Source organism: Aulostomus chinensis, chromosome 5, assembly GCF_037954235.1.
Source record: "Aulostomus chinensis isolate RoL2024-O1b breed Wild chromosome 5, RoL_Achi_v1.0, whole genome shotgun sequence".
Classification (NCBI taxonomy): domain Eukaryota; kingdom Metazoa; phylum Chordata; class Actinopteri; order Syngnathiformes; family Aulostomidae; genus Aulostomus; species Aulostomus chinensis.
In genome coordinates, this window is record NC_141324.1 from 10,348,126 (window position 1) to 10,363,941 (window position 15,816).

Here is a 15,816-nt window from a genome sequence, read left to right on the forward strand (position 1 = left end):
TTTATTCAGTTTTTCTTGACTTTCAGCTCATTATTTTTGTATTTATTTATATTTATAGTTTGTCAAGCAACTGATGTCATGACCCTGTTAGCATTTTAAGTTCCAGTTCTCAGCTGGTGGAGTGTCATGTCATGAGCTGTGATGTTCCCTCCTCCTCTGTTAGCTGGCATCGTGACTGTCAGGAAGAGCAGCGGCGCCGCCGGGACCTCAGACGCTGACGGGCGTTGCAGGACAAGCAGTCAGGTGGGAATCACAGATCTCACCCACAAACACAGACTCAGAGAGGCTCCTCCAGAGAAGAGCTCAACCTGAGTGTTTGCTGGAGGGTTAAATGCCCTTCAAGGTGAGAAATCTTTACTAAGGAACCGCAAACTACTCCTCCTGAGGAGGACCCTGAACTTGGCCTCATCCGAGTCGGAGGCCAACTTTGACCTTTGACTATTATTCATATTATCACTATTATTATCACTGTTATTACTGCTATTATCATCACTATTATCGCTATATTGTCACCACTATCACTATTATTATCACTATTATATCATTTTCCACTATATCACTGTTCTTATCACTCTTATCTGATTGGTCACTTGTGCATCATTTGATAACCACATCAGACAGCTGGTTTCTCCTCTCTGACTTGTTAAAGTTCTGGTTGTAGGAAAATAAGACAAACCAGGTTTAGCTCTTCTTTCTTCAACTGTAGAAGCTTTTTGAACGTCCAAGTGTTTGTTCTGCAGCTGCTGAGCCAGAACCTTCTGGACCCAATGTCAGACGCATTCGTGGCTCTGCCCCCCGGAGACATCAGGCCCCCAAGCAAGCTGATGGACAGAACACACCATGTGACTGAGAGGGTCACGCAGGTACCTGAGACCCTACCCCTCCATCCTCCATCCATCCATCCATCTTCCGCCTGTCTATCCTCCATCCATCTATCTTCCTTCCATCATCCTCCCTCCATCCTTCCCTTTATCCATCCATCTTCCATCCCTCCCTCCACCTCTGCACGAAGGAGATGTAGAGATCTGAATGTCAAACCAGCTGCAGATGATTAACTCACCATTAACTAGCTTCATTAGCCAAGGATGTGTGTGTGTGCGCGCGTGTGTGTGTGTGCGTGTGTGAACCAAAGAGTAGAACAAACCCAATTGGAAACGTGTCTTGAGAGCAGCCCTACACACATTAGGGGTCTGTCAGTGACTGAGTTGCTGCATTGAAGGTGTAGGCCATCAGTCTGGAGCGTCTGTCTGCATATCTAGATGAAGTTAGAACTCTTCGAACCATTAGAACTGTTGAACCGTAAGAAACCGTTAGAACCGTTGGTTTGCGTCGCTCACACACTTCAGTGGTCAGCATCGATCCAGCAGCAGCTTTTTATCAGCACTCTGACGCTGAGGGTTTCTCCTGACTCACACACGTCACTCACTCACTGATCGCCATGAAAACTTCTTTTTGAAACCTCAATCACCGTAAAGGTGCAGTGTGTAGGTTTTGCTCAGCTGTTCCCCAGTGGCCCTGAAGTAGCTCATCCCACCATCACTGTATGTGTGGTACAGAAATAAGAATCAGATGAAAGTGAAACCTCTGCTTCTCCTGAATCCTGAATGAGCCTGAGAGCCAGGAGAGTGAGCGGTGCCACTGGGGGGCAGGACGCTCCTGGGGTCATGCAGGGTCCTTCCTCCTGCCTCGTTGTATGATATTTGCTGCAGGAACAGTTAAAGAGTTGATATTCACCTTTAAAGTAGCAAGAAACCCATCAAGACTGAGCAGAGCTGCCACATCGACTCTGTTCTCGTCATCTCTGGCTCTGAAATACGCTAAAGTTTTACTGACTTTATCAGGAAGTCATGTTTCCTCTTGTGTCACCACACGATTTCCGTGGACGAAAATAGATCAAACGTTCATGAATTAACAATCATTCATTTCAGGAGTGCTCATCATTCAAATATCCAGACTGCTGTTACAGCCGTGGTAAGCACCAGGGAGGGTTCTTTGACTTCGCAGCATCATCATTCCTCCAACAACGTCAAACATTGGACGTCCCGCTGTGGCGTGTCTGAGCTGTAAGATCAGCCGTGCAGCACCTTTGTGCATCTGGATGTGGGAGATACAGACAGACAGACAGACAGACGGACAGATTACTTTATTCATCCCTTTTGGACGTTCTGCCAGGGAAATTGCAATAGTGAAACAGATAAAGACAGTTGATGGAGCTGCAGGTGGGTGCTGGCCATCCTTTGTGAGTTAGGAGGGGAGGGTCCAGTTCAGGGGCGGGGTCTGGAGCTGAACTCAGAAACAGAGGTCAGGCCAGCAGAAGAAACACATTTTGGTCACTTGTATCCTTTCAGTCAGTGACCAGGGTGAGTGTTCCAAGAAGGATGGACTGGTAGCCAGCAGACAGCCCCCCCCCCCCCACACACACACACACACATCCCTGAGGATGTGCTGCCCCCTAATGGTTTGGAGCCGAACACAAACCTTAAGCTTGTTCTTTTTTACAGACACTTGAGTGAAAAGTCCATGTTTAATCCTGTAACAGTAGAACTTGACAAAAAAGATCATGAGCTAACAATAACAACAACAATGATAATATTATTATTATTATTATTATTATTATTATTATTATTATTATTATTATTATTATTATTATTATTATTATTAACATCAACAATAATAATAATAACACTACTAATAATAATAGTAATATAATCCTATTCGGGCTGCACGGTGGTGCAGTGGTCAGCACTGTGGCCTCACAGCAAGAAGGTTCCGGGTTCGAGTCCCGGCTCGGGCACAGGATCTTTCTGTGTGGAGTCTCCATGTTCTCCCTGTTCCTGTGTGGGTTCTCTCTGGTACTCCAGCTTCCTCCCACAGTCCAAAGACATCAATTGGGGACGAGGCTGATTGATACTCTAAATTGACCGTAGGGATGAATGTGAGTGTCAGTGGTTGTTCGTCTCTGTATGTTGGCCCTGCGATGGACTGGCGACCTGTCCAGGGTGAACCCCGCCTCTCGCCCGTTGACGCTGGGATAGGCTCCACCCCCCTGCGACCCTTAATGTGTAGGAATAAGCGGAAGATGACGATGGATGGATGGATAATCCTATTCATAATAATAATGACAATGATAATAATTAAAGTCAAGTCAAGTCAACTCAGGTCAGCTTTATTTGTGTGGCACCAAACCCCAACCAAAGTTCTGTCCTGACTCTGTCCAAGTGGAGCAGGTCCAGCACCTCCCTCCTTCAATGAACCTCCACCCAACAATTCTCCATCAGCAAGCACATCCTGCAACAGCAGCCACCAGAACCTTCCTTTACCAGCAGGAAGGTGGAGCAGATCCAGGATCAGTGGGGACGGAGAGAGAGCAGGAGAGCAGGACAGAGACAAAGACAGAGAATGGAGGAGGACAGAGAGACAGAAGGAAAGAGAGGGACAGAGATAAAGAGAGAGAGAAAGGAGGAGAGACTGATGGACAGAGACAAAGACAGAGAATGGAGGAGGACAGAGAGACAGAAGGAAAGAGAGGGACAGAGAAAAAGAGGGAGAGAAAGGAGGAGAGACTGATGGACAGAGACAAAGACAGAGAATGGAGGAAGACAGAGAGACAGAAGGAAAGAGAGGGACAGAGATAAAGAGAGAGAGAAAGGAGGAGAGACTGATGGACAGAGACAAAGACAGAGAATGGAGGAAGACAGAGAGACAGAAGGAAAGAGAGGGACAGAGATAAAGAGAGAGAGAAAGGAGGAGAGACTGATGGACAGAGACAAAGACAGAGAATGGAGGAGGACAGAGAGACAGAAGGAAAGAGAGGGACAGAGATAAAGAGAGAGAGAAAGGAGGAGAGACTGATGGACAGACGGGGACGTGAGCAGGTGGAGCTACGGGTGGCAGCTGGAGCCTCTTCAGGTCTGGAGCCTCCTCCAGCAGCACCAGGATCTGGGATGAGGGGAGAAGAAGAGGAGTTAGGAACATGTGTGAGGAGAGAAGGTACTCATATGAAGTGAAAGACTTTGGACGGAAGGGGAAAAACCTTAGTAAGTACGACAAAGTGCTTCCAGCTTGATTGGCTGCAGGTGCTGAGTGAGTGAGCACAAAGTCTTCCATGCAACTAGAGTGAACAACATTTGACCAGAGTGAAGGACACAGACAGGAGGAGAAGAACGTGGTGTCCTCAAGCCTGAATGGTTGAATGGGGAAACTCCAGGGCAACCCTGAGGGAAAGGGGACATTCAGAACCAGTGGTTTGGATTGGGAGCAGCAAGATGAGCAGCAACTCTGCAAACCAGGTCAGCATCTTACCCGAGAACTGAAACACGTGGACGGACCACCGGCGCTCGAGCAGCAGCAGCCTGTGCCATGTCGTCAGCAAGTGTTAGACAGTCCAGACGGCCTGTTGAGTCTGAGCTCTGAACGCAGCAACACGCCAGTGAAGAGAGCTGTTTGACCTCCTCTGTAGTAGCTCAGGAGGTGAGTGTGCGTGTGTGTGTGTACGTGTGGGTGCGTGTGTGTTTGCGCGTGTGTGTGTTCATTTAAGTTCAGGATGTAACTGAACAACTTTTGGCAGATGGACTAAATCCTCAGCTGCCATAGAAAGCAGGAGTAAATAGGACTGCAGGAGTTGCAGGTGTGCTGTGATCAGCCCCTCGTGAGGAGTCACATGGGTGCGATCACCTGTGCTCAGTGGAACCTCAACAAATAACAGTACCATGTTCTTTTCTCCCATGTGAAGACCCTCCCCTCAAGCTATGACACCTGCACGGCCTTCTTGAGGAGTGAAACCTTGCCTGTTCCCCATCGTCTTCTTTAGAAAACTAAACATGGACAATATTCCTCCGGGCCTGGAGGTTCTAGGATCTGAGTCGGAGCCACACAAACAAAAAATGGAGCCTATCATGTGACCTCGAGATGTGGTGAAACACCACGAATGACAGTCACTCTGCAGTAACATCCATACAGCAATACATGGCAGTATTTCCACAGCACTGTACTAGTATTGTGTTGCAGATATCGACAGATGTAAGGGGATTGAGCCGAGTCCACACAGGTCCAACACGCCCATCATCAGTTGAGGTGGTGTGGTAGGCCCCGTCACACCCCCATCAGTCAGCCCCACCCATCCTTGGAACCACTGATCTGTAGCCCCTGGTGGTGTGTATTATGTTACATCCCAGAGGAGTTTAAGAAGGTCGTAGATTAATGCCCCCCCCTGGGCCAGTATACCTATAATTACTGCATGTTTACACCTTTGAAAATGAATGAATTGTCATTTGTGTTGTGTCAACAGTTCACACTCATTATTATACTTCATCACCCTTTAATTGCAGCTCCAGTTCAGAGCTTACCTGAACCATGATGAGCCCTCAGGAGACTCCACAACGAGATGAACGTGCAGGGATGATGATGATAACAGCAACAACAGCAACTACAACAATAACAACAGCAACAATAACAGCAACAACAACAATAACAGCAACAACAACAATAACAACAACAAGAACAGAAACAATAACAACAACAATAACAACAACAAAAACAGAAACAATAACAACAACAGCAACAACAACAAAAACAACAACAGCAACAAGAATAACACAATAATAACAACAATAATAATAATAAAATCCGGTTCATAAGAGCTGAATTTAACCCTTCGATGTGCAGAATTAGCGCAGTGGGATGACTGTGTATGTCCCTGGAACATGGATCCAATGGAAGCCTTCAATAATCTTTAAAACCCTTCATTGATTAGTTAAAGATAAACTAGCAAAAAGTGAATACTTGAAAGGGGTCACTTTATGGTTCAGGACCATTAAGAAACTCCCAAACTCCCATGGAGGTGAACATATTAGGAGGCTGTGGGACTCAGGGGACGCGCATTGATTCATGTTGCGTTTTCAGAACCGGCTCTTCCCCATCAATAAGACCCATGAGTTAATGGCACCAAGTGTTGTCTTTACTGTCATTTCACTAATTTGCAGAGTTGATGAGCGGAACGTTAGTACAAGTATATATATATTATACCCGCTTATGAGATGCTGTGTACATATTAATAACATGTTCTAGCATCATAAACAGTCAGTGATCACAGTCAGGAGGGACAGGGCTACACACTTCCTGTTTATCCACCTTTTCTTTTACAGCGATGCTCCTCACTGAGCCTTGGAATCAGACAGAGGAACTAGCTCCAACCAGGCTAACGTGGGCCTGGGTGTCTGTTACAGGTTCTGTCTCTGGGTGCTGATGTGTTACCAGAGTACAAGCTGCAGACCCCTAGGATCCAGAAGTGGACCATCCTCCACTACAGTCCGTTCAAGGCTGTGTGGGACTGGGTCATTCTGCTGCTGGTCATCTACACCGCCATCTTCACTCCTTATTCTGCGACCTTCTTACTGAGGTGGGTGATGTCCAGTACTCCTGTCTGAGTACTGCAAGAGGCTCCTCAAACATGTTTGCTCCCTAGAGCACCGCCTCCAGATAAATCAGTAGAGTTCAGGATGTCATTTGTAGTCCATGTACATGTGCATTTCCTGTGTACATGTAAGTAAATGTACACAGGAAATGCACAGACACAGCATGGCTAATAAGAGCCAGGGCCAGGTTCTGTGGAGGCCCCTCCAATGACCCAGCTCACTCTAGTATCTCACGTCTTTCCTCCAGTGACCAGGAGGAGGCAGCCATGCACACCTGTGGGTACTCTTGCTCCCCCCTCAATGTTGTGGATCTCATCGTGGACATCATGTTCATTGTTGACATCATCATCAACTTCAGAACCACCTACGTGAACTCCAACGATGAGGTGACGGGTCTTTGTTGTCTCAAATTAGTGACAGGGAGCATAACCAGTGACTGTAGGTGTGGCTGTGACACACACACACACACACACACACACACACACACACACATACACACACACACACACACTCGTGGCTTGCTCTTTCTGGATTGAGGAGTGGCTAAGTGATGCTGGAGGTAAAAACCTGTTTATGAGCTTGAGACTCCTATTAGTGAGAACTTGAAAGGCAAAATACAGTTTTTGGGGGAAGTATGACTTTGAGTAAAGCTTACTCCGGGACTACCAGTATCAGCCTCAACTCATACCAGAGAGACTTGACGTTCTCTCACCATGAAGGCCGGGATGTGTTTGGTCTCCTCAGGTGGTGAGCCAGTCCGCTAGGATCGCCGTGCACTACTTCAAAGGCTGGTTTCTCATCGACATGGTGGCAGCGATTCCTTTTGACCTCCTCATCTACCGATCAGGAGAGGAGGTTCTGAGGGGAGGTGGCGAGGGAGAGGTAGGGAGGAGGGAGGAGAAGAGGAAGATGAAGGTGTGTGCTAGTTGAAAAAAATGGATCTATTACAGGGATTTGGTTGGGGGGGGGGGGTGTGACAGGGATGACTGGACCAAGAGCCAAACGTCTGCGTCTTTACTGTTTCGTGTTTCCGTCCTAGCCCTGCTATCTCTCGTCCTCCCACAGACCACCACACTCATCGGCTTACTGAAGACTGCTCGCTTGCTGCGACTGGTCCGTGTAGCCAGGAAGTTGGACCGTTACTCGGAGTATGGTGCTGCGGTCCTCTTCCTCCTCATGTGTACTTTTGCTCTCATTGCTCACTGGCTAGCCTGCATCTGGTAGGTTACTCTGACTCCTTCGTCTTCTAATATTCTAAGTGTTGACCTTTTTTGCAGCCAGTATCAAGTGGGTCCAGCAGGACCATGTACTGTGCTCTGTGCTGGCAGGTATGCTATAGGAAATGTGGAGCGTTCCACCTCTGCAGGGATCGGCTGGTTGGACACTCTGGCTGACCAGCTGGGGAGGCCGTACAACGACTCCATCATGGGCTCAGGTCCGTCCATCAGGGATAAATACGTCACTGCACTCTACTTCACGTTCAGCAGCCTGACCAGCGTGGGCTTCGGGAATGTGTCCCCCAACACCAACTCTGAGAAGATCTTCTCCATCTGTGTCATGCTGATTGGCGGTAGGTTCAACAGAACCCCTCCCACTGCTGGAGACACTGCCATCAGGGAATGTGGGATGCTTGAACTCATCCAGTTCTAATGGATGTAGCCTTTGAGCTTGAGCCGTCATCTGTGGTCCCCAACCTTCACTGAGTGTTTTGAGCCTAAACCACAACACTCTCCACCAGCCTTCTCCTTTTTTTGGCTGGTTGTTTCTTTGTGTCAGCACCACGTCATGGCACCACTGACTGTACATCTCCTCTGAGTACAACCTGTTCAGCACCGTGCCGGAAGGTGCGCCATGGCTCCTCTTGCTCTACACAACCCATCAGGGGACCATCCCCCCTTCCCCCATGGCCAGGTTTGGGAACATGCTGACTTGGTTCCCATTACCCCAGTTCAGTCCATGTGACTGTTCCTGCAGCTTGAATTCTGAGCTTAGGAGGTTTCACGCCCTGCGTTGTATTTCCTTGTAAGCTTTATGTTTTGCTGAAGCATTTTTTTTGTCTTCACAGCTTCAGTGAGCCATCAGCTCTTAAACTTCCTGTTCAGGAGTCTCTCTGTGTCCCAACAGCTCTGATGTACGCAAGTATTTTTGGGAACGTGTCAGCCATCATCCAGCGGCTGTACTCGGGTACCGCGCGCTACCACGCCCAGATGATGAGAGTCCGAGAGTTTATCCGCTTCCACCAGATTCCAAATCCTCTGAGACAGAGGCTGGAGGAATACTTCCAACATGCCTGGTCCTACACCAATGGAATAGACATGAACGCTGTGAGTGCTTGACATTACTCACACTATCAGAATAAACCTTTGTCAGCCGATCGATGGGCCTCACTCTTCTGGATCAAAATCATTTATTGCCTTGTTTTTTGTTTGGTTTCAGTTTACTGAGAATTGATCACTTTCATCAGTGGCATACATTTTGTGTGTAAGCGAGAATTTCACGACTGCTAAAAAACAGATTATTCTTGGAGGGGATTACCAACCAGACTGCCAAAGGGGGTCAAAGGGCATCTGGCTTTGGTGATTTAGCCTCAGAATAGGCAACTTAATATATCTGCTGCTACAATCAGAGCCCTGATCGCTGTCCTCACGCAGTGGTAAAGCAGGGAAATATCACAGTACTGGACTGTACAAGAAGTAAAACTGCTGAGTGTAACACTGAGGTATGAATGGCCTGGAGAGGAAAAGGGTCCACCTGGGGTCGGAAATGAAATGAGTCATTAATGTGCATGTGAGATAGCAGCTGGTAGCCATGGATCAATGTGCTCTAAGCTGGCCAGTTCATGACCAGTCAGAGTTGAAACAAAAAAAGAAATGACTGAAAAAAAATCCTCCCAAGAGCCTCAACGAGGATCCTGCTGGCTGAGTTGCTCTTTCCTGCCACCCTCAGGGTTCATAGACGTAACTATAGTGGCCCCCACCCCCCCACTGGCCCTCATTTGTCAAACCAGCGCAAACATGAGCTGAGAAATCAACGTACGACAGAACTCAAGTGACATTTGTGAAACCTGCGTATCACGCCGATTCCAGTGTAAGAACGAGCAGCTGTTGATGAATTCGGTGGCTGAAAGCGATCATAATTATCGTATCGCGCCTCTATAAACACGCCGTTTAGAAGCCGCACCCCAAGAGTTTACGACATGAAGAGATGCAAGCCGGCAGAGAAAAAAAGTTTTTGGAGGCTTTAGTGGAGGCACTCAGGAGTCTGGTAGCCGTGCACCGTTGAGTTTTGTTGGGTAGCCTGAAATCAATCAGGTATAAAAGGCAAGCAAAAAAATGCAGTGTGGAGAGAAATTACAGCTGCGATCTACAGCGTTCCCACAGTCAATCGGACTATGGAATATTTAAATTTCTACATCTGAGATGGTGAATAAAACATTTGACGGTGAAACATTTGATACGACTGAGTTTTACCCACTTAGAATAAAAACTGTTATATTTGCAAGAAGGTCCAGAAGAAACGGTCTGACCTGAATGGATCACATAGATCTGTTAGGGCTGTGCGTCCAACAATTAGAATAATAATTGTGTGTAACTCACTGATGAGATGACTGCGACCCTGGAGCTCGCCTTCCTGTAACAGAGGAGCTACGCTGCCGTTGTGCCTCCAGGCCGCCAGACTCCGAATACTCATTCTGGCATCACCGATTACTTGAACATTAACGGAGTGGTCATTTTTGCGATTGATGTAGCGTAATCATTCACGGACGGTGGCGTCGGACGCACACGGGGACAACCAATCGCGATTGGAAACCTCATAAAATTCCCTTTTAATCCCAGTTTTCTGAGCATCATGAAACAGGAATTGAATTCACTCAGCAGGGAGGGAACTGATCGCTCTCAGAACTGCTGGCATGGTTGGGCTGAGTGACGGCTGGGTGATTCCAGACTGGTCACCGATCTTCCGCTGAAAGGACCCGATAGCCAAAAACCCTAAGGTGGATGGCACCTGCACTGGTGCAGGTATGGTGTTGGAACGCCGGGTTTCTCTCCTTAATTGAGGTTCTAGGTTGTGGCATCACTCCAGGCGGAGATGCCTAGGGAGACGAAAACGACCCATGAGCCACTCATCGCTCTCCTGGAATAAATCTTGGTGGTCCTGAAAACCCCCCCTGACCTGATGCGCGCGTTCAGGTCCTCTAGCAGAGCCAGATCTGCCATCGCTGAGCCTGAACGCCTTACAGCCAAAGCTCTGGTTTAAATAGGCAACTGACTAAAGTTCCACCAGTCACATCACGGATCTGTTGATATATTCATTGCTTTCAAGTACGGGATTGTCGACCTGTGCCTAATTAAAGCAGTGTTCCATGCAGAAAGGGTAATCGGGTACACAATTATATATTTACAAATTATTTTTTAATTGATACACAGTTACCATAAGGATTTGTCGTGACGCACACACCTTCATCACACACCTTCATCAGTGACAAGACATCTGCTGTTAAAACAACTCTCCGGCTCCTGTCCATGAACCGCAAGTCACCTCACGTCAAATCTAAATTTGCGTGAACGAGTTCAGACCCGTCGTAAGATTTCATCACAGAATACGTTCACGTTTAATTTCCAAAAATATTGGAAATGTAAATCCATCCATCGTCATCTTCTGCTTATTCCTACACATTAAGGGTCGCGGGGGGTGGAGCCTATCCCAGCGTCAACGGGCGAGAAGCAGGGTTTACCCTGGACAGGTCACCAGTCCATCGCAGGGCCAACATACAGAGACGAACAACCATTCACACTCACATTCATACCTACGGTCAATTTAGAGTATCAATCAGCCTCGTCCCCAAATTGATGTCTTTGGACTGTGGGAGGAAGCTGGAGTACCAGAGAGAACCCACACAGGAACAGGGAGAACATGGAGACTCACCCAGAAAGACCCCGTGCCCGAGCCGGGACTCGAACCCGGAACCCTCTTGTTGTGAGGCCACAGTGCGAACCACTGCACCACCGTGCAGCCCGGAAATGTAAATCAAGTTATTAATTAATTAATATATTAATTAAATGTCCAAAAATGTTCTGTAATTGTATTTTGAATAAAGTATAAAGCTTTGTCTTCTTCCTCGGCCCAAGTTCCATCCCTGTGTTTCAAATTCATGAGAGCTGTCCTGATCCTCTGATAAAGACGTAGAGAGACAAACTCTGAAAGGAGACCCATATTTCAGTTCTGTGGCAGGAAGATTGTTCCATCTCCTGACGTGTCTCTGTCTCCTGTCCTTCTCCTTCAGGTATTGAAAGGGTTCCCGGAGTGTCTCCAGGCCGATATTTGTCTTCACCTCAACAGAAGTCTGCTGCAGAACTGTAAAGCCTTTAAGGGTAAACCATGGTTTGGTTGTTGTGTGTCAGAAACATGCGCCATGATTTGAAGGACCAGGCACCACACCACTGTTGTTAGCCTCCGCGTGGCCGTCAAAGTGACCTTTGACCACCAGCTTTATTTTGTCATCCTTGAGTCCCAGTGGGTGTTTCTGGTATGTAAAGACAAATTATGAAGGCCTTGCTGGGAGGTCAGGTTCATTCGAGGTCATGATGACTTTTGACCCCCGAAATCTTCTCGGTTCATCTGAGTCCCAGTGGACATTTGAGCCATTAAAGAAAATGAGACAGACATTGCACACATGAGATGGCCATGAGTGACCATGCCCTTTGACCCTTGACCCCTTGAACTGATCTTCTCAGTTCATCCCTGAGTCCCAGTGGATGTTTCTGGAGAAATTTCCTGAAGATGCTCCAGACATGCTGCATTTATGCGAGGTTGCAATCCCCTTCGGTTTTAGTATTTGACCACCAAAACCTTCCCAGCACATCTTTGAGTTCCAGTGGACATTTGAGCTTTCAAAGTCTTCCCTCAAGGCTTCCCAGTGACATCGTGTTAACGAGAGTACACCATCCCTCCCTTCTATGGCTGTCACAGGAAAAGTCTGGTGTGTCTTTCGCTGCACTTCACCAACATGTGCTGTGTTTTCTGGGGTTTAGGTTCCTCAAAGGGCTGTCTGAGGGCCCTGGCCATGAGGTTCAAGACCACTCATGCTCCACCAGGTGACACCCTGGTCCATGCTGGAGACATGATATCAGCCCTGTACTTCATCTCTCGAGGGTCTATAGAGATCCTGAGAGGGGACGTGGTGGTTGCGATACTGGGTAGGTGCAGCAAAGATGACTGGGTCCATCTAGTGGTGTAGTCCATTATTACGCCCTCTCACAGTACAGTCAGTGTACATGTGAGAGTACACCTGGTAATATCTCATGTAACAATTACTGATCCATCCAACATTCGAATGACTTCATAGGTTTCATGAGAGATTGAAGGACCTTTCCTCCCTCTACAGGGAAGAACGATATATTTGGGGAGCCCATCAATCTGTATGTCCTACCTGGAAAATCTGGCGCTGATGTCAGAGCTCTCACCTACTGTGACCTGCACAAGATACACAGAGAGGACATGCTGGAGGTCAGAGGTTTTACATTTTTAGTCTGTCAATTCCATTTCCATGCCTCAAGCTGCAAAGGAAGGGGAGACATTCATGTTAGTGGGGGTGGGGGGTGGGGGGCTGGCTTGGTCATGTCACCTGAAACCAGGTGACCCCAGCAGGGTCCACACAGTCATGACAACCCTGCAGAACTCCTGGAATCTGAGAAAAGGCCTGAAAAGTTTTGGAAAACGAATGAAGCGAAGAAACGCTGGGAAAGGCTTTCACAAACATACCACAAATCCCAAAGTACGGTTCAGGTCCAGAGAGAAAATCCACTTTCAGTGAAAATGGATTTTCTTGAACAGATGTTCATGTTGATGCAGACACATAGCTTGTCTTGAACTTGAGTAAAATATACGTACGTATCAATAGTCATCGATTTCTGGTTTATTTTGCATGTGTAAGCAGACGTTATGGAGAATGTGTGGTCATGAAAATGTTCCTCAAAGTCATGGAGAGATGATTATATATTAATAATTAGATATAATTATGTATAATGCTAATCTTTGTGAGCCATGTGGGTGTGTGTGAATCACGAGCTGTTCATATTCATCACTCAGTCTCATCATTTAATAACCCTCGCTGCAGGGAAGCACTGGTTAATGTGAGCGTTGTTTCAGGTCCAGTGACGTTCGTTACTGCCCCTTAAGAGGAGCGGAGTTTTTCGGCGTTTTTTTCTGCTGCACGGTAGTCTTGTGTGTTGCGTTGATCGGCAGCAGGTGTGTGTGTCTCTCCTGCCGTACCGAAGGAGTGTGTACATGAGCAACGTAAGTAGTGGCTGCTATGCATATTCGGCGTCAACCCGCCATGGAGACTCTCATCCGGTTGTATGTTTATTACTCTGTTTGTTCGCTCCTGCACTTAGCGAAGCTCGGAATGCGCTCTTGATGATTGCTGTCGTCGGGCACTGTGGAGATGCAGGCTGTGCTTCTGTGTACATTTTCTCCTGATTGCAGATGTTGATTGTTGTCGGTGGGCATTATACTCACATCACATCGGCTTATATATGATTAGCCACATGTATGTTGTGCATTCCATGATGGTTGTGTAAGTTATTGCTGATGTAGTGTACTGATATGCTATATACTCTTACATTGTATTTTACAGAACTGCATTCAGTAAAGATCATGACCCCTGAACTGCCTCCATGGCTTTCTAGCCGGAGTCACACTTCCGTGGTGTTGCTGGCTCTATCCAGCGGAACCTGTAGAGCCCCAAAGCTCTCTTTCACTCCCCAAAATGTTGTCGGAGATTGCGTTCAGATCCTGGCCAGACGAAGAACCTGAAGTACAGGAGAAAGGCAGAGTCCAAATGACTCTGTAGACTTCATTCTTTCACCCAAGATAAACCCGAGTCATCTGGTGGCGAAGCCTCACTTCAGAGTGATGCATTATCTTTCATAACCGTCATCTCCAGGCAGGACTGGGAACAGTCTGTGCCTGTTAACCATTTTTTACCAAATGCTCTTCTGAAACAATGACATCAAATATATCTTCACCAATCATATTCTTATATGAATGTGTCAGGAACTCCCACAACATCACCATATTTGGAACACATGGTTTTCTAATGGATCGTTTTTTCTTTTTGAAAGTAATTAGGTTCCTCCACTCAACTGGTTTGTTGGCGGCCCGGTGGAGCAGTGGTCAGCACTGTCGCCTCACAGCAAGAAGGTTCCGGGTTTGAGTCCCTACTCGGGCACGGGTTCTTTCTGTGTGAGTCTCCATGTTCTCCCTGTTTCTGCTGGGTTCTCTCTGGTACTCCAGCTTCCTCCACAGTCCAAAGACATCAAGAGGGGACCAGGTTAATCCAGACTCTAAATTGACCGTAGGCGTGGCTGGGAGAGCCAATGGTTGTCTGTCTCTATGTGTTGGCCCTGTGATGGACTGGTGACCTGTCCAGGGGGGAGGCAAGGCAAGGCAATTTTATTTGTATCGCCCGTTTTCCCCACCAGTTTGTCTCCAGGCTTCATGGCATCATAACAACATCCTCTGCCCTCAGACCCTCACATCGACTGAGGAGAAACTCCATAGAAAACCTTTAACAGGGAAAAATCTGAGAAACCTCAGGGTGAGGAGGGGAGGAGGATCCCTCACCAGGAGGGACAGACGTGCAGGAGATGTTGTTACAGACAAGAAAACAATTTATAACACAGAATGGAGGAAACATGGAAATGTTAATAACAGTTGAAGAAGGAAGCTTCTGGAAGGGGAGGCAGGGAGAGCAAGCCAGCTTGATGGGGGACTGGATGGTAGACTGGTTCATGGGAGGGGAGGCAGGGAGAGCAAGCCAGCTTGATGGAGGACTGGATGGTAGACTGGTTCATGGAAGGGGAGGCAGGGAGAGCAAGCCAGCTTGATGAGGGACTGGATGGTAGACTGGTTCATGGAAGGGGAGGCAGGGAGAGCAAGCCAGCTTGATGGGGGACTGGATGGCAGACTGGTTCATGGAAGGGGAGGCAGGGAGAGCAAGCCAGCTTGATGGGGGACTGGATGGCAGACTGGTTCATGGAAGGGGAGCGCAGGCCGGTGTAATAGTAGGGAATAAGGGGGGGGGGGGTGATGCAGGCGGCGGTTGGGGCTCTGGTGGATCTGTGGAAACACAGAGAGACTGCGAGACAGCAAGGCCAAACTACAAAGTGCAACAAGTAATGGTAGTGACAGTTCCAAAAATGTGCAGGAAGGAGAGGAGGAGAGAGGGGGAAAGGAGAGGAGAGGAGAGGAGAGGAGGGGAGGGAAGGGCTCCATGTAACCTGAAGGCTGCTGCTGGGATAGGCTCCACCCCCACCACCCTGAACAGGAGAAGAGGGAGAACATGGAGGGATGGATGGACTCAACCCGTTTGAACCAGTCCCAGCCTGTCCCAGGCACAGTT

The 15,816-nt window shown here is 47.8% G+C and overlaps 1 protein-coding gene across 6 annotated transcripts in view; it reads left to right on the top strand.

Annotated features, from left to right (window-relative positions):
- Positions 1 to 15,816, top strand: part of LOC147261154 (voltage-gated inwardly rectifying potassium channel KCNH2-like) — a 64,601-nt gene that overhangs the window by 35,412 nt on the left and 13,373 nt on the right. For all 6 annotated transcript variants that reach the window (XM_086203066.1, XM_086203067.1, XM_086203068.1 and 3 more), the window contains 11 exons: positions 164 to 243; positions 741 to 863; positions 6,225 to 6,397; positions 6,661 to 6,799; positions 7,158 to 7,295; positions 7,479 to 7,633; positions 7,742 to 7,983; positions 8,538 to 8,737; positions 11,698 to 11,785; positions 12,446 to 12,610; positions 12,799 to 12,920. In XM_086203066.1, coding sequence (XP_086059192.1) covers positions 164 to 243; positions 741 to 863; positions 6,225 to 6,397; positions 6,661 to 6,799; positions 7,158 to 7,295; positions 7,479 to 7,633; positions 7,742 to 7,983; positions 8,538 to 8,737; positions 11,698 to 11,785; positions 12,446 to 12,610; positions 12,799 to 12,920 — 1,625 coding nt within the window. The remainder of the gene's footprint in view (positions 1 to 163; positions 244 to 740; positions 864 to 6,224; positions 6,398 to 6,660; positions 6,800 to 7,157; positions 7,296 to 7,478; positions 7,634 to 7,741; positions 7,984 to 8,537; positions 8,738 to 11,697; positions 11,786 to 12,445; positions 12,611 to 12,798; positions 12,921 to 15,816) is intronic.